We start from the raw sequence: 23,732 nt of genomic DNA on the forward strand, positions 1-23,732 counted from the left end.
AGGGACACGAATTTTGTTAATGATGCGTCACATGTGGAAATACCCTTCACATATTTACCATTAAACCTTTACTGAGGCCTTGAATGTTGTAGTGAGTGAATGAGTAAGTTTAGTTTTTACGCCGCATTTAGCAATATTCCAGCAATATCACGGCGGGGGAGACACCAGAAATGGGCTCCACACATTGCACCCATGTGGGGAATCGAACCCGGGTCTTCGGCGTGACGAGCGAACGTTTTAACCACGAGGCTACCCCACCGCCCCTTGAATGCTGGAACCTTGATGTATATTGACGCTCTTTGAAATCTTAGTAGAAATGTTCACCCCGTGAACCGCTGTCTTCATCAGCTGATGAACGTGAACTTCCGTAGGAATTATAACAGCCCTCGCTTACCTCAAAGTATTTAACCTCGCTGATGCAAATATGGATTCTATCATGTTGAGAAAATAATTACCAGCGATAACACTAATACATTGTCAGCTGTCATGACCAAATTTGTCTTTTCATCGACAAATGGTACACACATTTTATATGCTTTCGATTACACAAACTTTATAGGGAATGCCATGTACACAACGTCTTGGGATGTTACATATTTTGAGGTAAATATTTTATTGTGGAAATATTAGACAAATATATTTGCATATAAGACGAGTATACGGATGGCAACTTCTTGTTTATTGTATAACACAGCGTTTCTGGGCTACTTCTTGCCCCTTCAGCAGGTGATACTAGAAGCCTCAACATCAGGAGATTAACCACTGAGATTAATAGAGATCAAGGTGTATACTTCCTGGAACCTGGAACATGCCTCTATTGTCACTTAATTAGCTGTATATCACACTTTAAATCACCTGAAGAAGGGGTAAGAAGTAGCCCAGAAACGTAATCCATAAACTCGTCTTATATATTCACCAACTTCTAAATGCCTCTCAAAAATATATTTGCGTTTATCGCCGTGTTTATGCGATGTGATTCGGAATCTTATTTTAAACATAGATCAAACGAGCTGATTCAGGCTGGTTCAGGTGACTAGGACAGTGGGTGGGGATTGGGTTATTGAACGATATATGATCATAGATAAACTACCATAACTCGTGAATAAGCAGTTGAAAGCCATTCTAAAACTGTGCGCTTTGCAAACTCAACGATAGTCTACAGCGCTCTCAGATAGACTGGTAGAATTTCGTAACATGCGCTGCCCAAGCTTCGCTTTGCGACTTGGCACCAGTGTTAATAATTAGGGCGTAGATTGAGTTACTGTACCTTCACTTCTGAAACGATGTTTTAATAGGTATAGTTCGGTGGGGTAACCTAGTGGTTAAAGCGTTCGCTCGTCATGCAGAAGACCCGGGTTCGATTCCCCACTTGTACAATGTGTGTTAAGCCCATTTCTGGTGACCCCCGTCGTGATATTGCTGGACTAGTTCTAAAAGCGGCGTAAAACCCAACTCTCTCACTCACTCAAGGCGACCTTTGTTCTTTTATGAGAGCACAGTTATGTCATTTTATTATTTCACGTCGGATGAAATTTCAGGGAGATTGAATACCGTCATCTCCTATTGTGTCAGTGGCCTACTCACATGTAGCCTGTGTCGGTGGCCTACTCACCTGTAGCCTGTGTCAGTGGCCTACTCACCTGTAGCCTGTGTTGGTGGCCTACTCACCTGTAGCCCGTGTCGGTGGCCTACTCACCTGTAGCCCGTGTCGGTGGCCTACTCACCTGTAGCCTGTGTCGGTGGCCTACTCACCTGTAGCCTGTGTCGGTGGCCTACCCACCTGTAGCCTGTGTCGGTGGCCTACTCACCTGTAGCCCGTGTGCACTCGGTGGCCACCCACTCCCTGTAGCCTGTGTCAGTGGCCTACCACCTGTAGCCCGTGTCGGTGGCCCACTCACCTGTAGCCCGTGTCGGTGGCCTACTCACCTGTAGCCTGTGTCGGTGGCCCTACTCACCTGTAGCCTGTGTCGGTGGCCTACCCACCTGTAGCCTGTGTCGGTGGCCTACTCACCTGTAGCCCGTGTCGGTGGCCTACTCACCTGTAGCCCGTGTCAGTGGCCTACTCACCTGTAGCCCGTGTCAGTGGCCTACTCACCTGTAGCCCGTGTCAGTGGCCTACTCACCTGTAGCCCGTGTCAGTGGCCTACTCACCTGTAGCCCGTGTCAGTGGCCTACTCACCTGTAGCCCGTTTCAGTGGCCTACTCACCTGTAGCCTGTGTCAGTGGCCTACTCACCTGTAGCCTGTCTCAGTGGCCTACTCACCTGTAGCCTGTGTACAGCTGATACAAAACATACCGACATAATGAGTCGGATGTTAGTATGTATCCCGGAAAGTACAACTGATGACACTTGTACCATCTTTTTGTCAAAGAACAAAACGTAGAGAGTGACATATGTGTGAATGTACGTTTTTACCCTTCTAAATGTAACCAGCATTGGATTATGCAATTACATGTCTTTCGTGAACAGACGTGAACGTGAAGATCTGGGTTAGAATTGTTCTTCAGTAACCTATGCTTGTCGTAATAGGCGACTAACGGGATTGGGTGGTCAGGCTCGCTGACGTGGTTGACACATGTCATTGTTTCCCAGTTCGTAGATCGATGCTCATGATGTTGGTCACTGGATTGTCTGGTCAAGACTCGATTATTTACAGACTGCCGTCACAAAGCTGGAATATTGCTGAGTGTGGCGTAAAACTCAACTCACAAACTCACTTTCGAGAGCATGTTCTTCGTTGATTCTTTCATCATGGTAATAATGTTTGTATATTTTATATGTTTGCATTTTCAGTTGAAGTGTCACTGCAGCCGGTGAAGCTGAAGCTGAATCATGGCTGAAGAAGCCATTTGGATTCTCCGTAAAGTAAAGCTGCTCTTGTCTTTATTCGCTTGGACATTCCTCAAGTTTGTTGTGCTGCAATTCTCTCTAGTATTCCAGCCCCTGAAAAGAAAGTTAATAAGTCTCGCTGATAAAATCATGGAAGGCACAACAGTTTCCGGAGAAGAGGTTCTGTGGACCATGCTGTCTTGGCAATACTGGAGACTGATTCCGTACCACTTGCAACTTGAAATTTTCAAAGAAAGTGAGCAGGATAAGAGACCACCTGATGCGGTTGTCTGGTCAGCAGACGGCAAAACCAAACATCGTCTGCTCGACTTCATGAAGAAGGGGCGCCCTCTGGTTCTCAATTTTGGAAGCTGTAGCTGACCTCCGTTCATAGCCAAGCTGGGCAAGTTCAACAAAATAGTGGACAAGTTTAGTCACTGCGTGGACTTCCTAGTGGTTTACATAGAAGAGGCTCATCCAGTTGATGGCTGGCATTTTCGCGGGAACAAATACCACGTGAATGCATCTACCAGGCTGGAGGAGAGAGCGACCAGAACCAGTTTATTGAAAGTTGAAAATGTAACTTGTCCCATAGTTATTGATGACATGTCGAATAATGCCAACAGAAAATACTCTGCCCTGCCAGAGCGTCTGTATGTGATTTTGGATGGCGTCATAGAATATGCAGGCGGCTCCGGGCCGATGTCGTACAGTCTACCGGAGCTTGAACACTGGCTGAACAGCTACTGCAAACAGCATAACTAGGTCTTGTTAACTGACATTTATTGCATTCTTGAGTGAGTGAGTGAGTGAGTGAGTGAGTGAGTGAGTGAGTGAGTGTTCGCTTAGTGAGTGAGTGAGTGAGTGAGTGAGTGAGTGAGTGAGTGAGTGAGTGTTCGCTTCCCCAGCGCTCCACTTAAATGATGGATAGTTGCTTGTGTATGCTAGCTACATGTCATGAGGCTTATGTAATCGTTTGATGGAATTCATATCTCTGGATACAAAATATCTTTTAAATATTGGTCAGATGTAACAGATGATATCTTTGAAATACTACTTTCACACTATAGTTCACATTCTGCTAGTTATTTTTGCTGAATCCCATCCGATTCCTACTGTTAAAGAAAGGCACCAAAATCCCAGCACACAAAGTCAGTTTTCTAACCTTCTCAGCCACAGTGACGTCCTCAAAATTGACATTCTGACAACCTATGACAGGTTAGGATTCGAATCCCAGGTGCAGTGTGCGAAATAGCCGCTGGCCCGCTTGCCCGTGGCTTGTAAAAATCCAGAGGGGCCAGTAAATCTCCACAGTCACTTGCCCGACCGGCCATTGAATTTTCAAAGGGTCGTTTTTTTAAATATATCACTCTCTCCGACTTCTTAACTTATAATACACTTTTAAATCATGCAAGATTATGACCTGATAAATAGTGGTATTTTACCTTTTTGTAACATTTGGCTTAGTTTCAACATTCAAATTTCGGGCTGGTGAATTATTTTGTGGGCTAGTAACTTTCAGGCATAGCTAGCCCTACTGGCTGTCAAAAGTTGGAAACTATTTGGCACACTGCCCAGTTGGTACTCAATCCCACCAACACTCAAATCTGTACTTTACTTTGAAAACACTGTCCCACATACAACATTTGTTACTAAGCCATATCGTTTGTAATATGTCCTATTACAGCTAGGTAAAAGCTGAGGTTGGCTTGTGTACGCGTCTCACGAAATGTTCTCGGATACGATCTAAAATCTGGACTGGGCGGTTTACCCCTGCCCATATCTTTATGAAAACATGGCCTACTTTAGGCCCAGACATGTCACCTGCGTTATCTTCCCGTGACATCATATCTGTCTACAGCTTTATGATTCATACGATATTTTGTTTGTCTACTTGCTGCTATATACCTCAAGAGGACTTATTGTTCAATGACAGACTCAAGAGACACTGTAAATATATTTATATTAAAATATGATAACTTTCATTACGGGACTAAATGTCTGTCTCTATCAACAGTAGTGGTACTTAGACTTGAATCAGTAGGAGGGAGCGGCAGTACTACTCTACTACTTCTACTGCTGCTACTACTAGTTGCTGTAGGTTCTATTTGTTTTATTGTTCAAGGGCGTATGATCAGGTGATTGCAGCACTAGATGCACTACTAGATTGCAGGTAAATGTCGAAGTTGTTGCAATGCGAATGACGAAATAGCACAAGCTATGATTGGTTCTCGATGTCATGCTATCACACAAGGTCCTGGGGTCATGAAATAGGACATTAAATAGGACTCGTGTCCTTGATCATCGAAGGTATAGGCCACTTCAAACGCCGTTGTCAGCTCAGTAGATTGCAAGGGTTCTAGAGGTTATCTCGTCGCTTCTGTCCTCATTTCATTGTACATACATCAAACGAAACTTTATCTGTTAAACCTCGCTATGTAAAAAAACAACAAAACATTTTGACACCCAATTATATAATACACAATGGCAGCAGATCAACAGGTTCTAGTTCCAAACCTAGACTGCATTACTATGGGGACCCCTTAATCCGCAGGTACAGCGTGTAGTAATCCGCAGTGCGGAGAATGAGTGCGAGGGGCTTAAGGTGTATTATAACGAAGATGTCTGAAGATGTCTTCCCGAAGGCAACTTTCTAGATAGAGGATATTATATTAGTGCCCATGTCGTGCCTAAATATCGTAATATCCCTCGCTCTCGCTCGGGAAATACCAACATTTAGACACATGTGTAGTAAACATAGTATGATATGGGCACGAATATGATATTCTGTTTATTACCGAAGTCGTCAAATTGAGGAAAATAAACCCAAATCTACTCTCAAACATAGGCTGGGTACCCGCCGTCGCCGCATGTAGAACGCAATGTCACAGAAGAAACATGATGTCATGACATTGTTCATGACGTCACGTCACCATGACAAAGTGATATTTTGCCCTAGGGCATCGTATGAAAATTATGAACCCCGATATTTTCGCCCTCGTAGGTAATATACACGTACTCTCTTCTTGTACATGCTTTCATGTATGGCCTGTCTAAACAAACACCAATGGCTGACTTTTCATCGTGGAAGTTTGTACTTGCGATATCGACATCATGAAAGGTTGTTGTCGTTGTGTAACTGATAACAAGTCACGTGTTAGATAACTATAGATAACATGTCCAAGTCATGAAGTGCAGGGAGAAACACGTGTCTTCGGTTTTGTTTTCCATTGGTCGACTACATCGCAGATGCACCTCTTGGTGGAGGTGGCGTGTGTGTGTTTGCGAGTGAGTGAGTGAGTGAGAATTTGCTATTAATTATACTCGAATTACATATTGTTCATTTTGTATTTTGTTTTCGTTTAGAACAAGTCACAGATTATATGTGTTTTACCTTTGATATACATTGCGTTTTGACGTTAGTCTCGCTAAAAGAATGGACGTATATAGGGTAGTCTACGAATATTAGCGAATGTATCCCAACATGTTTCAGCTGACTTCTCAATGAAGTTTTTCGGTTTCGATGAGGCAACGGTGAAGGGCATTATGTCAGACGTTTAGACAGTTTGAATGTTATTTGGTCATGAATAATATGCATTCATTGATGTTATTACAAGCCATAACAAATCATATCACTCTCTACCTCTTACGGGTTTGCTTGTTGGATAAAGGTTGACGGAATCGACAATGATGAGATGACCACAAACACTGCCGGTGATGTCTGATGCCATGATTGCTGTCAACCTTGGTCAGACAAACTACCGGTCAACAGCTGGCCATGCTTTTGGTGTTATTTACTGTACTGTTTGATGTGTAACTTGTTGGATGGATAGTCTTGCTGGTTCAAGACTCGCCAATGTAGATGTTAGAGAAGCTACTATGAAAACAGTTGTTTCTTTAGCAATAAACATTAAGAAACAAAAGGCAGACTTTGTTGTAAATTATTTCGTTGTTCAAAATATAGTGAAAAATCTTTCGTCTGTTTGTCATGGACTTGAAAGTGTGATCCACCCTACACGGTTCTTGCTGTGTACTGCAGCCAGGTATATGACATATGTGTGTATGGGGTGAGTGAGTTTAGTTTAACGCCGCACTCTGTAAATAATCAAGTCTGGTCCAGATAATCCAGTAATCAACAGCATGAGCAGCGATCGAAGCAACAAGGACACGACAAGTGTTAACTACGTCAGCCAGCCTGACCACCCGATCCCGTTATCGCCTCTTACGACAAGCATGGGTTACTAAAGATCAATACTAACCCGGATCTTCACGGGTTTATATATGTGTATGGATATTTCCTGGTCTTATACTAGGAAGGCCAGAACGACATGAATGCAAACATGATTTTCGCAGGTAATTATTCAGCTCTGTTTCTGAACAAGCTATCCTTGAAGATGCGGGTTAGAACTGATCTTCATCAATCCACGAGGGGCTGTGGGGTAGCCTAGTGGTTAAAGCGTTCGCTCGTCACGCTGAAGACCCGGGTTTGATTCCAAGCATGGGTACAAAGTGTGAAGTCCATTTCTGGTATCCCTCGCCGTGATATTGCTGGAATTATGCTAAATGCGGCGTAAAACCCAACTTACTCACTCACGTCAAAGGCAACGAACAGGATCGGGTGGTGAGGCTCGCTGCCTTGGTTGACACATGTCAACAGATTGCTCAGTGCGGCGTTAAACAACAAACTAACTAACAAACATAAACGGAAGCACGCACACATAGAGATGCTTGTTTGTGGACTGGGATGTTATCTTACCAATAGCTAATTTATGGAAACTATCATTCCTGACTCAAAATACATTGTCATATTGACCATTGACAAAATAATATACATTTACTGATGGTTGTGTTGTGCATCTGGTCAACAATATTAAAATTATAACACATCAGCCAGCAATTCGATGCGTTGCTATTCTTGGCGTTGTTCGTCTGTCGAAACTAACGACTGTGTATATACATATATCATCTATGTCCACTATAGAAGCTGTAGCGCGTCAAGGCCTTGGACACTTGCATGTGGGCGTCAGTTGTTAAACTTCACAGTTGTCAACATCGCCACTGTATGGCAGGTGCCTACATAATCTGGTACAACAATCCAGTGACACGCTATCAACCAAGTCAGCAACCCTGGCAACCCTTACGATGCCTCCTCCTAACCCGTAACCTACTCTATCTATATCCAAATACAAGAAATCCCGATTTGCAGTCCCTTGGCTTTTCAGTATTTTTTACATTTCACTAAAAATGGCAGACGTTAATAGAGGACAACACAATTACTGTAGGCCTACTAACACGCGATCAGATTAAACACTCTCTCGTTTCGTCTTTATGTAATACTGGTGTGGCGTCCATATTATTTCCGAGTCCCGTGCTGGGATTCAAACCACGGACCTTCTGATCCGAAGTCGGACGCCTTGTCCACATGACCAAAGAGGTTAACCCCATCAGCAAGCTGCCATGGCAAGGATGTCATCTGTGGGATGACCCCACACCCTCCTACACTGGTTACATCTTTCTCTCGCGAACAAGGGCCTCAACCGGTCGTCTAAGGCGCTGACTAGAGTTGCGTCCCTTGGGCACATCTGAAACCTATGCTCGTGGGTTCGGATCCGGGTTGCCTAGATTATATTTTCAAATTTGTCAGCACTACGCTCCCAAGTTTCACGTAAGTGGTAAAGCAGCATTGCATAGGGCTTTCCTCCCACAGTAAGATGACTCCCCTGTGCTTTACCAGAATACAGTTAAAATGAGCCTAAACCCGACTCATTCACCATTACAAAACCTGCAAGTGTGAGGCTCTTTCTTGGTGCGCTAGTGCAATGGGTCTCAAACATTGGTAAACCTGATGTACAGCTTCACTCACTCACTATCAGAAAACCTGCAAGTGTGAGGCTCTTTCTTGGTGCGCTAGTGCAATGGGTCTCAAACATTGGTAAACATGCTGGATAACCTCACACACTAAACCTTCCTGAGATATAATGATTAAAGCATTATTTGTAAAATCAAATTTATTATCAGGTTTAAAATAAATGTAACAAGTGTAAATGATCTTTATGCAAGTATGATCAATACATATAAACAATACCCATAACAACATTGGATTGGGCTGTGCATTGGCAAATAAATTATACTGCACAATATTGCAATTCAGGCACCCCTATTGACAGCGAGTGACACTAATTGTTCATGTCAATCCTATTTTCTACATTATAAGTCGCTAAACATACATGGTTATGGTTCTGATAACAGCGATCTCAAACTTAGGTTGCATAGTCCTTTTCCTTTTTATACAAGTTATAGTATTACAGTATGCTGTTTTGTCATTGAATAACACAGGAAAACATGTGTTGTGAATGTAAGTATGTGTAGATTTCAATTTAAACCATAAAGATAATCACAAAAACTTCATATATCTTATTTACCCAATATACCAGTTCTCAGAAAAAATATTGCAATACATATCCTTCGAAAAGCCAGGTATACCCGTATACCCTGCAGTCCAACATGACGTCATGCATGGAAGCACAAGGTGTGTTGCCTGACATGGCTGGCATCCAGGAAAATACTACATAGGAACATGAGTGCAGACAAGTTCGAGGAAGTTTACTGTATGCAATGACATGGCAATGATGGCTGACAAATGCCATACTTCTTCAGCAGGATAGGTGCGTCATTGTTCTCTCACAGAGTGTAGCAACATTCATTCCATCATCCTGAACCAGGAACCATAGTGTACACCAGTGTATGGAAATGATGAGTTGATGCTATTCCTCATTCTGTCATAGACCTATGAATATTTGGGTTGGAATTGGTCTACAGCGTCCCATGCTTGTTATAAGAGACCACTAAATGCATCGGATGGTCAGGCCTTATGACTTGGCTAATACAGGTCATTGTATCCTAGTTAAGCAGATCGATGCTCATAATGTCGATCACTGGACCAGACTCCACAGACAGACTGCCATCACATAGCTGGAATATTGCTTTGTGTTAAACCACAAACAAACATTCGTCATGTCATACACAGCAGAGAATATGTCAGCAGGGGTAGAACCAGGTTGTCTACTTGCAGGGTAAAAGCTTCAAACAAGGATGACAGGACGACTGCTACCACCAGGGGGAGGCTGAGTGGACTTGACACTACCCCTGAAAAAAACCCAGGTTACAGTGTGTAAAACATATCTGTAGGAAAAGATGGACTAGGATACTTGCTGGTTGTTAGGTGGTTATTAAAATATTTTCTAGTCATGAAGCAGGCCAGAAATACTGTTTGCATGTAGGAATCAGCAAGACCAGTGATGTCTGTGTTCAAGGCATCACACAGGCAGTCACACATGAGTGGCTGTCCCTGGTGGTCATCTTTCTGGTGCTGTCCACACCAACCAGCCTTTGGAGCAGACCCTCAATTTTTCAGTTGTCTGTTTCCACAAGCATTGGCAAGTGGATTCAACACATCCAAATATTTGACTATGCAAACTCATAACTCATATAGAAAGTACAAATAGGAAACCTACTCTTACAGATCATTGTTAACTTGGGCTGTGTATTGACAAATACTGTATTGCAATCTATTGACAGTAAGTGGCACTGATTGTACATGCAGATCCTATTTCCCACATACTAATTCCCGAAAAAACAAATGATATGGTTCTAAAACAGCAATCTGAAATATGGGTTGGATAGTTGGATAATTTCTTTTTTATACAATTCACAGTATAAAGTATGCCATTTTCTTAATTAATTACAATGTGAAACATCAGAGGTGAATAAAAGCCTTTGTAGATAAACCATCTTAAACCATAAAGTAATGACAAAACATTCTGTTTTGTAGAGCCAAGGCAGGGTTCCATGCTTAATTGGTTCAGTGAAGAATGAATTGTAATTGTAATACAACAAAACAACTGATTAATCTCGATGAGGTCATTATGCAAAAAAAACAAACCCCAAAAACCCAAAAGAGATCGGATCCTCGGGTGCTTTTTTTCTGCATGTGACCTCCCCAAACAACCCATCTATACTACTCACACTTTGCTAAGGATCACAAAAATTCACAACTTTACTTAAACGTAGATTCATAATTTGAAATTGTATCCATTTAAAACTGGATAAATAATGATATGGTAACCCCTCTTTAAGCAAACAACCACTTTAATCTAACCTTATGCACTTGATACACGAGTAACCATAAAAATGGTTTTCATGGCACCAATCAACCATTTTGCAAATCATGGAGCGAGTCATTGACAAATAAACAACACCTGTCAATAGCAGGTATGGGGTCCACAAGATGAAATGTCACACTGAAACCTAGTATCCATGCTTACAATAAGCTTACATATTTAAATCCAATTTGACCCCACATCATAGTTTTCTGTTGAATCTCTGATTTGGTCCTTAGCAAAGTGTGAATAGTATATATACAGTATCTGACCTGTGAGAGTGAGGCAGCCCAAGACTAGAGCTTGGCTGATGGCACATGTGACTGTTCCTTCAAGGGACTTGTTACTTCCTGGAAGCAAAGTATCACCCTGGAATCTCTCAAAAAGAACCTGTTTGATTATTTTCTTAGACTTCTGCTTTTGTTTAGTGCTAAGTATTTCATAAGGGCACCATCAATCACTTACTGGAGGTTGTAACATGGCCACTTTACAGTCATATTTAGTAATAACTGTAGACATAACATGAGTCATTAAAGCATCTAGCCCCCAGTCACCCCTCTCGTTTTCTCTCTTGCACACACTCTCTTAATTCATTCAAATATAACACATATTCATAAATGTAACTTGAGATACAGATTCTTATCTACAGGGTCATTGAAGTTTTCAAATAATATAACTGTCACAAATACACTCATCACATTTCAATGGGCAATGTAGTTTCTCAGATGTGGGTTTCTGTTTTTACAGCTAATGCATCTTATATAAACTCACTTGGAGCTTTGATCATTGTGAAATAATTACAATTAACACTGGCCTGGTTTATGACTGAGTTTATTTTTTGAGAAGAAGGAGTGAAAATCTGTGCTACCTGGCCACTTGTGTTGACCAAACAGAACACCTCCTACAGATGCTGCAGTGTCGCCCACACCAAGGGAGATAACTCCACTGTACATGGGTAGCAGAGCACCTGAAACAATGTGAAACAGTTTGATGAACAGTGTTCTCTTTCTTACTTCCTTGTTACCTGAGGCAAAGTATGTCCTCAGTAGAACTTAGCATCCTTTCAATCATAAACCAAGGAAAACCCTGAAGTATATACCCTGGTTCTATTCATACCTGCATGAAGAAGATCCCACACACATAGGGTCAAGCCATAACTTGCAAGGACATTTCACAAGCTGTTGGATATCACATGGTATAACTTAAATGGAAACACTCATAAATATTCTAGCTAAATGATTGCAACCTGTAAATAATGTCTGGTCCAGACAATCCAGTGACTGATAGTAGGAGCAACAATTCATGCTGTTGGGTTACGAGATCTATAGTGGACCAAGCCAAGGAGCCTGACTACCAGATCCAAGTCAGCTGCCTTTGTCTAACAGCATAGGTTCTAAGGGAACTATTCAAACTTGGAATACCTACTGGGTAGGGTCTTTTCACACTATGGATAAAATATATTCCTAAATATGTGCACTTATATATAAAGTAAACTATGTTATTGATGAACATGCTTATAGTGAACTGAATGAAATAATGGAGTGGTTTTCATCCTGTCCATTAGTAGGGGTGAAACAGTATACCGCAGTATTGGTAGAACCGTGGTATTTTGCCTTCGGTTCGGTATACCGTAATGCAATCCAGAAATTTGGTATTTTCGATTTTCGTACTGTCATTTTATTAACCTTTTTAAACGTTTTCTAAAATGTCTAGAACTCAAATTGTTTGTCAAAATCTATGCATTTCTTTGCAAGATGTCAATTTTCTGCATAATGATCATATCTCATATATCGAACCGAAACGAACTGAACCGAAGGCCTTGTACAGCAATACGTACCGTACCGTGGTAAGAGTGTACCGTTTCACCCCTATCCATTAGCGGTATATTTGACTCAAAATGTACATAACAAACTATGGTTAGAACAAACTAAAATTACTGGTCCCCTTGAATCCTTGTAATTTACTGCATATAACACATTGTATGCCCCAACTGCGTCGATTGATGCTCATGCTGTTGATCACTGGATTGTCTGCTTCAGACTCAATTATTTACAGATGTCCTCCATATAGCTGGAATATTGCTGACTGCAGCGTTAATCAACAAACCAACCAACCAACATTGTATGCACTGGATGCGTTAATGTGTTGTGTAAAAGCCTGTATCCCTATACCTACCATTGATGGGCCGGATGTTGGTGATCCAGAGAGGAAGAGACAGGCCCACTAGGAGGTAGATATGGGTCAGTATCACACGGCCTTCATCCTTATCATCCACAAACATCTTGAAAGAGCTGTCAATATGCTGGCCCAGTGGTGGTACAGTGTGAACCCTCACAGCCTGGAAGAAGAGGCCCTAAGGTCACTGCTAAGTCACTGCAAGCTACATCACTATCAGATGAACGCAGTAGACTATATATTTACACAATTAAATATATTGTAAAAACTACCCCTTCGGTCTTAAGAATGTTTAGCATAAGTGCACACATTTGTTAACTGATGTGTGTTCTTAATCTTGCACTTTCCATGGAACGTGTTTTCAGTGAGAAACTACCAGAATGTTGTTGATGTGACAGCACTGTTACTAGTATAAGATACTGTATTGTACACAAGTCTGGATCAGAGTGAGTGACTTTAGTTTCGCTGGTTTTAACAATATTCCAGCAATATCACGGCAGGGGAGACCAGAAATGGGCTTAACACATTGTGCCCATGTGGTGAATTGAACCCCGGGTCTTTGGCATGACGAGCGAACGCCTTAACCACCATGCTACCCCACTGCCCTGGATCAGAGAATGTACTGGTTAACATGAGGAGAGACATACTGCACTGCTGGTGTCTTTATGGAACTGATAATGTAAGTTCCAATACAGCTCCGAACTACTGACCGGTGATGTCATGTACTGATCTGACATCCAGTCCTCACCAGATGGATCTGACACGTGCTGGGGACAAGTAACGAGTATGGACTCACTTCAAGCAGCAGCAGGATGGCGCCAGCACACACAGATGCAAGGTGTAGAAACTCTGCATCCACTATCAGCCCTGGAATGTACACGACTACTATGACCAGATGGAATGACTTGCGGGTGATGGTGTTGCTGCGGTCTCCTTCTGTGGCTGACCCCTGCCACAAGCTGAACACGGCCGCCACAACGGAACACACCATCCAGTACAGCAGTAGACTCACCTGCAGCAGAACGCATAGCTTAACTCAGCTACAGGGCATAGAGAGCTCACTCTGGCACTGAAGTAGCTCATAAACATTGGATGTTTTACACGGACACCACTCCTCTCTACGTGCATATATTTGATCCAGATGCCCTCATATCTCCACAGGATGTGGTATTAAGTGGATCGTACCTGAACTTTGACCACCCGACCCAAATGAAAGACGCTTTGATTCTTGAGCCAATCAAATTTCAGCTTACAAAAATGATTGGCTTTATATCTTTTTCAATTTCAACAAAAAGAAACCCCACAGTGAAAAACAAATACATGTACTCCCTTTCTGGCACAGATACCATTTTACTCAGATGAGGAATGAAATATCAGATTTCTATAACTGAGATTAGGTCAACCTTAAATTACAAAATTTGAGACATGTTCAGACCATCAAAATAAACCAAAAAATGAAGATGCATGTTTATAAGAGAAAGGGTGAGTTAGAAATGTTGGTTGATGCACTACCCTTCTGTGGGATTGCCAGAGAGCAGGACTGGTGCTGTTGTCCTCCACAGTACTACCTCATCACCTACCCTTTTGGGATGTAAGAATATGCTGGTGAACATCCACGTGACAACATCCGTCCGAGAACCATGTATGATGTGGGGATAACCAACGCTACTGACACACATATGAACACCACATAGAACACCCACGGACGTTGTCCACGGAGATGTGCAGGAAGGAGGACGTACAGGACGATGATCACAAGTATGGCGATGTATATAATCTGAAAACATCACCAAAAGTATGTATGAAAGTAGGGTATGTACAAATTATTATTCCTTTTGCAAGACGTCAATAATGGCATGGTATCACAATTATGTGAAATGATGTCTTAAGCTCTGACTCACAGATTAATCTAACTAGGGTTTTACTTTCAGAGTATTTCATCCATTTCAATCAATTCAGTCTCAAAATGATAAAATTTTAATGTTTCAATTACAAAGTGGCACTGCTTAGGAGATTGGCCTGAATGCATATTTTCAGTATACTATCATCCCATTGTGTGCTCTCTGAGAAAGTTGAACTTACTGTTTGCAATGAATCTATGCTGTATATTTTAAAGTTGGTGATGTCCCTCTGTAAAATAAGAGCAGTGTGAGACACATGAAAAACCTACATGCATAATTGCATAATTCAGCTGCAGTTATCATTGTCATTTTGTGTTCATGATACAAACTGCTGAACAGATGCATATAAACAGATAGAAACCTTCAGCTGGACAATGATTAATCTTGACAAACATACAAGATCTGTTTCTTTCCTATGAACAAAAAGCCATTACCCATATCTGAAAACAGTCCATGCAATGATTGTGAGGTACATGTATTTAATTGAACAAATTTGATGTGGGCCTTTCCTCACTTCTCTCCCATAAATATGGAGGGTGATCCCAAAATAAAAAAACAATCCATTCAAGTATATTTCAAAGTTATTTGTTGAACAAAAGTTCCCTTGGACTTTTTAAACTTCAAAATATGTAAATTGACGAATAAACTCTTCAGAAATGATAAAATAGGAACCAAACTTTGCATTGCTACTCCTCCTTAAACAAAGAAGCTGGTTTTTTCAAATTTTAAAACATTTAACCAATACCTTTCAAGTTATTAGCTGACAAGTTTTTGTTACTTCAAATTTATCAATTACATTTATTCTTAAAAAATGTATTTTTGGATATGATGTACAAAGCATATATGAAGAAGATCCAAGCATCAATTCTCAAAATGAAATAGGATTAGCCTGGATTATTGAACAGAGAGTGATGAGTTATGGGGACGTTGGTGTGCATGGGCGCGTGGAGGCCTGTTCAGGTGAGGTGTTTTTACTGTTCTTGGGAACATAGAGACAGGCTTCCACTGTGCTTCGAGCAGAAGGGGAGAGAACCAATGATATGAGTCATGATAAGGAAAACCTTAAATATCATAACCAAAATTTGGACTGCACCTCTCCTTACTGTCAAAGTAGCTACTGTAAATCTCTGTAAAGGTAAAGGAGTGAAGATATGTGACAGAAGACTCACAGTTGTGTAGACATACACTGCCTTCCACAGCAGTGCAGCCATGAGCTGGATGCTGCAGGACAACTCTCCCAAGGTGAAGGTCCTAGGGAGGTGGTTTGGAAGGAAGATGACAACAAAAATCACAAGGAGGGACAGCACCAGCACCATCATCATTGTTGCCATGGTACCTGCAATGTCAGAGACAACATACTTACTATTTTTCAGAAATATAAGTACATAATTAATGTCCAGTTTGGCAGTTGGATAGTTAACTGCCAGTCATGGTCAGTTATCTCCCTTGACCCTGGCAGCTGTGAGGCTATACACGTTACTTCAGGATTTCGAACATTACAGAAACTTTAGAAAGTGAGCTAATCTCCCATGTCCTTTTCAGATGATATGATGACTATGGATGCACAACATTCATAACAAGGACTCTGTAAAAACACGCAACAACATAGTTATTTATGAGATTTTATGTTACCATTTGAAAGTAAGATCTAATATGTCATAATTCTGATACAGAAGTGCTGAAGTTGTGAGTGAGTGAGTGAGTTTAGTTTTACGCTGCACTCAGCAATATTCCAGCTATATGGCGGCGGCCTGTAAATAATCGAGTCTGGACCAGACAACCCAGTGATCAACAGCAGGAGCATCGATCTGCGCAATTGGGAACCGATGACATGTGTCAACCAAGCCAGCGAGCCTGACCACCCGATCCCGTTAGTTGCCTCTTACGACAAGCATAGTCGCCTTTTGTGGCAAGCATGAGTTGCTGAAGACCTATTCTACCCCGGATCTTCACGGGTCGCTGAAGTTGTGAAGAAAAGAAAGCAGCATGTACCCAAGCAATGTTGTGAAAGTAAATGCCACACACCTGTCATGGACAATATAACGCCAGCTGAAATACCCGATGCTGTGAGAAGCACTGATGTGGTCCATAACGAGCAGGTAACAGGGGACGTTTACTGCGATCTCTGTTGCTGATAACCCCCAGGGTTGCCAGGTAGGACACCAGGAAGGCACAGCCCAACATGGAGTGCATGTAGTCTACAACATAAAATATCACCTTGTCTAATGCTGGTTAAGAGTTCAGCCCGTAAACCCCGCTTGAAATGTATTCATTTATTATGATTATTTATAGGGTTTAGATTTAGCATTATAAAGTTTAGGGTTAGTGTAAAGGCTGGATATTTTGTCCTAGTCTTTTGCACAAGTAACCCAATATCCTGCCCTTTACCAGTTATCTGATAGGGTTCTGGGGCTCAAGGCACTGGTGCCATGGTCTCCATAGCAACAGTTTTTTAGCCAATCCCCAGGGGCTATGTTGTCACATGACAGGGGCAAGAGGGAGCGTGGGACCCCCAAGCCTGAAATCTTCCTCTTTCTGCCTGCACTGTCGAGGTGACAACAAGCCAGCTTGTTTTTTAGGTAAGAACCTCAGTTTGCTTCGATATTGCAACTGGGTCTTCTGTATTAAATTCTATGTATAGTTATGTTGTTAGCAGGATAAGTAATTATCTGCGGGTTTTAAATTAATGTATTATTTAATTTGATAAATTACTATTAAAACAAGTGTTGGGTCACTGTCATCAATTATTCTTGCTGTGCCAAACTGGCGAAAGGTCACTCATCTGTGACTGTCCAAACGTGCACTCGATGGCAAGAATAAATGACATGTACTCATTGTAATATATTTTCATCTAGAAATTCAGTTTAGTAAGGTACTTTGTGTGTTTAGCATTAATTTGCTTATTTGACCTGCCAGTCAAAATTGTCTCTAGCTCATTGCTAAATTCAAAATTCCATTTATTTACAACTTGTTGCTGCTAACAACAGAACTCTTTTTGCCATTTTAATCTAAATTAAAAGTCTCTGTATCACTGTCCCTGTTTCCAAACCATGTGCTCAGTTGGAGTATCACGGTGTCAGCTGGAACCAATTAGTGGCGGTCATGCTCACTGACCAGTGCTGACCTCTCCACTGAGCAGCACACAGCCTGGGCTGTCTTCGGCTCTCCTCGGCATTCTCCGGCTCCCGTCCGGCTCCATTACAAAATGGCTGCACCGGATGTAAACAAAACTAGGGTCCGTCGTCTGCTTCATGGTTATCTTAACATAGCATTGACTACCGGTACCATGCCACTATATCAATCATATTTTAGTATGTTCCCCCACTTGATGTGAAAGTGAAGTCACAGTTTATTCAATAATAATATAATGTATTATATTATATGGCCAATAATATACCTACATATCGTAGTAATATAATTTATGTAATATCCGTTTATTACATACTGTCAATTTACTTACTACAATTAGGTGTTTATTCTGGGTAGCCCCAAGTGGTGTACCTACTGGGTGTATTGACATTCTGTTGGAGCTAGCCTCATATTGACTAGTATGATCATCCAACAGGCAGTCATACCCCATTTCCTTTAGCCACATGTGTCGTACAGGCCAGGTGTCCTGTCGTGGCTATTGTGTATATCAATCAACCGGTTTTCTGTATCATATATTCCAAATGTGTTGGGTATAGATATTGCCCCACTTTGTGTATATATATGTATTTTTATATTTCCCATTGGCCCTTAATATTAATGTGACCTTCACCTCACCTCAGGTGGGGCCCTATGTAAATCCTCTGATAGGAGGGGTGTGACGATTCTTTTGGGTTATGTAATTAAAGGTATTTATGTAAATACTCTTTGGGATTGTGTGCTCATATATGCACATATACTTTTGTACCAATATTGTATTTATTTGTCCTTTAATAATATTGTTGCCCTATTAAGTATTGTCGCCACATCCTACATATCAGTCGGATTATTGTTAATTTTCATAATTGTGTTTGCACAATGGCTCTCTTCTGCCTGCACTGTCGAGGTGACAACAAGCCAGCTTGTTTTTAGGTTTCACCTGGACTGTGCAGTCGAACTTGCAACTCTGTTACCAAGACCTTTATTTCAATATATATTATTACTGTCTTTTGTGTTGTGTCATCTTTGACTGGAGCACTTCGCGCAATAGACACACTTGCCCATCCCTTTTCCCGTGAGGAATTAATTGTTATGCAATAACAGCAATTACCCAAGTCTTACATTGGCTTAGCAACGGGGCCAAGTGTCGCAAGCGTTCATAGTACTCCTCAAAGGTCAAAGATATACACTCATTGGCACATAAGGCATAATTTTGTATCTATACTCCTACCCTTAGTTGCCTTAGTCAACTAAGAATTCTCAGTACCTCAACCTCATCTCCTATTGTTGTCAACATGTCCTCGCTCACGAACTCTGAGCTCTTGGACACTATGTTGTCAATGAAATTTGACCCCAAGCGATCAATTGGAATAATTGGGCTCCCAGAGGAAACAAAAACGGAGTCGGTTGAGGAGGAGTTGTCCCCTTGCTATGGGAAGGTACGGGTTCTCCAGGTGCTTGATTCTATTCATCAGCTGCACCTCGTGGAGTTCCCGAGCCCTCAAGTCCCTCTGAAGCTTGGGGACACTGTACTCATCAGAGAGGAGGAGTACCAAGTTATGAAAGTGAACTTGGTTCGGGAAGGATCCTCTCTAGAAGACGTCGTGGCCAGGGCAGTAGATCAGGCCCTGGACAGGAAGACGGCCCTGATGATGGAGGCGATGAAGTCGCAGATGCTGGAACAGTTCCAACTGCTATTACGACAGCTTCCATCAGCTACGACCAGCGCCCGGATCCATAAACCAAATCCACCAACTCCCACACCTGTTCTGGCGGCTAACGAGGTTGCTGCTGCCCACTCAGAATCCCCAGCCGCTAGCGACTCTAATGTTGCAAGCTCGAGTGCTGGGGTTGTGGTATAGCGGTAGCACTGTAATTTTCCAGACCCACAACAGGTGCTGGTGAATTGGGATCGCCCCTCATCCAGCTACTTCAGACTGAAGACCTTCTCTGGTGCAAGACCCATCAAAGCTGGAGAGGTAGCCTTTGAAGAATGGGCCAAACAAGCGAAGATCGTAATGGAAGATCAGGCCCTCTCAGAGACCGGGAAGCGACAGAGACTCCTCGGCAGCCTCCAGTCTCCAGCCTTCGATATGGCTTTAGGAATCCGGAGAGGACAAGACAGCAGTGGACCTCGCCACCTACTTAGGGAAGCTGTATCTAGGATACAATGGGAATGAGTACACTGAAGGAGTTCTTTGCCATGACACCCAGGCCTGCAGAAAGACCATCAGAGTACTTAATCCGCCTGGAGCTTGAGCTACAGAAGGTTTTGGCCCATGGGGGTGTTAGGACGGAAGATGCCAACAGCACGGCGCCTTCATCAGTTCGGTCTACCAACAGGAACCAAAGTGTTTATGGGCTCCTTAATCTAAAGTTCCCAAAAGGATCATCCCCAGACCTCCCTGATCTCATTGATGCTGTCAAAGAAGTCGAGATGGACGATGCCATGTTCACGGGCGAGTAAGGTTCGGAGTCATGTCCAGAATGCATCACCTGCTCTGGGCTCCTCAGAATATGAAAGCCTCAAAGTTGAACTTAAGGTATTGCAATCCTTGATGTCTAAGTCCCACATAACATCTGGCACGAAGACTTTAGATGCTCCAACCTCAAATCCCAAGGACACACGTTCCAAGGGTGTGTAGGAGAAATAGAGTCTGGAGCTTTTGTCACAATTGTGGAGACTATAATCATCAGAGACAGGGATGCCAAAGTCCAGCGAATCCAGCTTTGGTCTGGGAACGAATGAAGGCAAGAGGCGAAGAGACACAATCGCTCATCTAAAAAGAGTGATTTAAACTCCACCGGGCCTCTGAAACAGTAAAGGGACCAGAGGCCCAGACGATACCAACTCGGTCCCAAGACAAACAATGACCACACGATATCTATTGGACCTGTATGTCTGCCAGAATTGCAAAGATCGAGTTGCCACCTGAGAGGACCATGGAGCTCAGGGGCAAGAATATTTCCCCATACCTGGAGGAAGTTGAGCTTCGAAAACCTGAGCCCCATCAAGTACCTCCCAAACTTAACATCATTTCAACAGGAGTGGACAATTCTGGCTGCATCATTGTCAAAATACAAAATTGTGGAAACAAAACTTTGACTATTGGATCAGACCAAGTGCTGGCTAGGTGTTACACCCAGGTCAAATCAGATCTTCAAAGTGAAACACCTGATGACCTCATAGGCTCACTCGTTGGCCCCGCTTGTGAATCAAGACTTAGGGTCTAAGCGAAAACCTTGTACTGGACTTCTGGACAGTGGTTCTCAAGTGACTACCATTTGCCGGTCTTTCTACAAGAAACATCTGTCCCATTTGCCAGTCGAAAGTTTAAAGAACATCCCATTGAAAGTAGATGGTGCCGAGGTCAACCTGTTCCATATGATGGCTTTGTCCGGCTTACTATGTCACTGCCAAAGGAAGTTGCTGGTACAAATGAGGAGGTACATACCATCGCCTTTGGTGTGCCCAGATACCTCCTTCTCTCGAAATCCCTGTTGTAGTCGGCACCAACACGTTCGAGGAGGATAGCAGAAAAATGCCAGAAGCGAAGAAATCAGCCCTATTTATGCACCCTGCCAATAAAGAGTGAAGTGGCCCACATCTTCAGCAGCATTGTTTCTGACCCTTCTGGACTTCTTAGGAACAGTAACGACTAACCGGGAGGAAAAGGATAATTGTACCAGCAGGACAAACTATGGAGATCCGCTGCACACGGCAAGAAAGGTCAATATTCCATCTACTGCACAAACAGTTCTGATCCAGGAAAGCATTAACCATCAGCAGTTGTATGGAGACAGACTTCAAGTCATGAATGCTGTTGTGTCTGTCACAGGAAGTGTCCCAAGAATAAGAGTATTTGTCCACAATGTATCATCTCGTGACATAACCATCTCTCCTCGGAAAGCACTGGCTGACTTGTACCTCCCCAGGACGTCACCCCATTGACTGGGTGTATAACCGTCTGAAGAAGGAAGAAGCAGCCAAGCCACCTGTTCACTGCAATGCTGCCCAGATGTCCACAGGGGAGTTATCACCAGAACTGAACTTTGACTTTGGTGACTCACCCTTGCCAAAAGAAGACAGGCAAAGGATCATCGGGGAAGCTTCATGCTATGAGAGATGTGTTTTCTACTCATGATTGTGAAATTGGGAAGACAGAGCAGGCCACTCATGCCATTAAACTGACAGACAACTCACCATTCAGGAGAGAGCTCAGCCTAATCTGACCTCAGGACTTTGAAGATTGCCGCCGCCACATACAACAGTCAATAGATGCTGATATCATTCAGCCTTCATCAAGTCTCCTTTGCTAGTCCAATAGTCCTCATTCGCAAGAAGTCAGGAAAGCTAAGACTATGTGTGGACTACACCGAAGTTGAATTCTAGGACAATTCGGGATTCATATCCTATTCCAAAGGTTGAAGATCTCTTCAGCACTACATGGATCTGCATGGTTCACCCAGCTTGACGTTAAATCGCCTTCTATGCTGTCCCAATGGATGATGAATCAGCAAAGTACACTGCCTTTGTGTGCCCATTTGGACTGTTTGAATACAAGAGAATGAGCATGGGTCTTGTGAACAGCCCTCTAACGCTTCAACCTGATGGACCGGTGTGTAGGGGACATGAATCTTAAGGAGCTGGTCGTCTACATGGATGACCTCATTGTCTTTGCTGAAGATATCCCCACACATGAAGATCGCCTGTTCCAGACTCTTGCTTCGACCGCAAGTTTGGCCTCAAGCTGGACCCTGAGAAGTGCAAGTTCTTCCAAACAACTGTGACCCACCTTGGTCATGTGTGTTCCAAAGAAGGAATATCACCAGACCCTAACAAAATTAACGTTGTAAAGGAATGGTCTGTCCCAACCAACATTGGTGAACTGAAAAGCTTCCTTGGGTTTGCAGGGTACTACCGTCGCTTTGTGGAAGGATTTAGTCGCCTCTGCAAACCATTAAATGCACTGACAGCCGGGCTACATTCCAAGGAAGACCATGCTAAAACTCGGGAAGAACTCCTGGGAAAAACAACCTCACCCTGAAGACGCCTTTTGGGGATAAGTGGACAGAGGAATGCCAAACAGCTTTTGAGAAGATCAAGGAAAAACTAACCACTCCTCCTGTGTTAGGCTATGCTGACCTGTCTGCCCTTTTGAACTTCACACTGACGCCAGTGGCACTGGACTCGAGCTGTCCTTTACCAACAACAATACGGTAGCCTGAAAGTCATCGCCTATGCAAGCCGAGGTCTTTCTAAAAGTGAGGCAAATTATCCAGCACACAAGCCAATTTCTAGCATTGAAGTGGGCTGTTACTGACAAGTTCCATGACTACCTGTATGGTTCGGAATTCACAGTCGTAACAGACAACAATCTTTACATATGTCCTGAAGTCTGCGAAAGTTGATGCCATGGGATACCGATGGTTAGCAGCCCTAGCAGCCTACAACTTTAACATCAAGTATCGACCAGGAGTGCAGATGACTGATGCAGATGCTTTAAGCCGCTTGCCACAGGAAGCTCAAGAAGAAGATCT

General features: G+C 42.7%; 1 protein-coding gene and 1 long non-coding RNA gene across 3 annotated transcripts in view; one reads left to right on the plus strand and one right to left on the minus strand.

Annotated features, from left to right (window-relative positions):
- The first annotated feature begins 6,035 nt into the window (after positions 1-6,035).
- Positions 6,036-6,753, plus strand: LOC124255813. Its single transcript, XR_006892770.1, has 2 exons — positions 6,036-6,126; positions 6,502-6,753. It is a non-coding gene; the product is annotated as an uncharacterized LOC124255813 (long non-coding RNA).
- Positions 6,754-8,826: 2,073 nt separating this feature from the next.
- LOC124255809 (dolichol kinase-like) overlaps positions 8,827-23,732 on the minus strand; it is a 32,860-nt gene continuing 17,954 nt past the window's right edge. Inside the window, exons 1-8 of one of the 2 annotated variants that reach the window (XM_046689743.1) lie at positions 16,235-16,398; positions 15,247-15,294; positions 14,745-14,941; positions 13,961-14,176; positions 13,165-13,327; positions 11,858-11,956; positions 11,262-11,339; positions 8,827-9,976 (exon numbers count right to left, since the gene is read on the minus strand). In XM_046689743.1, the coding sequence (XP_046545699.1) occupies positions 9,843-9,976; positions 11,262-11,339; positions 11,858-11,956; positions 13,165-13,327; positions 13,961-14,176; positions 14,745-14,843 (789 nt within the window). In that variant the 5' untranslated portion in view covers positions 14,844-14,941; positions 15,247-15,294; positions 16,235-16,398 and the 3' untranslated portion in view covers positions 8,827-9,842. Of the gene's footprint in view, positions 9,977-11,261; positions 11,340-11,857; positions 11,957-13,164; positions 13,328-13,960; positions 14,177-14,744; positions 14,942-15,246; positions 15,295-16,234; positions 16,402-17,090; positions 17,264-23,732 lie in introns of those variants that run through there. The other variant, XR_006892767.1, reaches the window with a different exon arrangement.

Source organism: Haliotis rubra, unplaced genomic scaffold, assembly GCF_003918875.1.
Source record: "Haliotis rubra isolate DU_JTF1 unplaced genomic scaffold, ASM391887v1 Scf61, whole genome shotgun sequence".
NCBI classification, from domain to species: Eukaryota; Metazoa; Mollusca; class Gastropoda; order Lepetellida; family Haliotidae; genus Haliotis; species Haliotis rubra.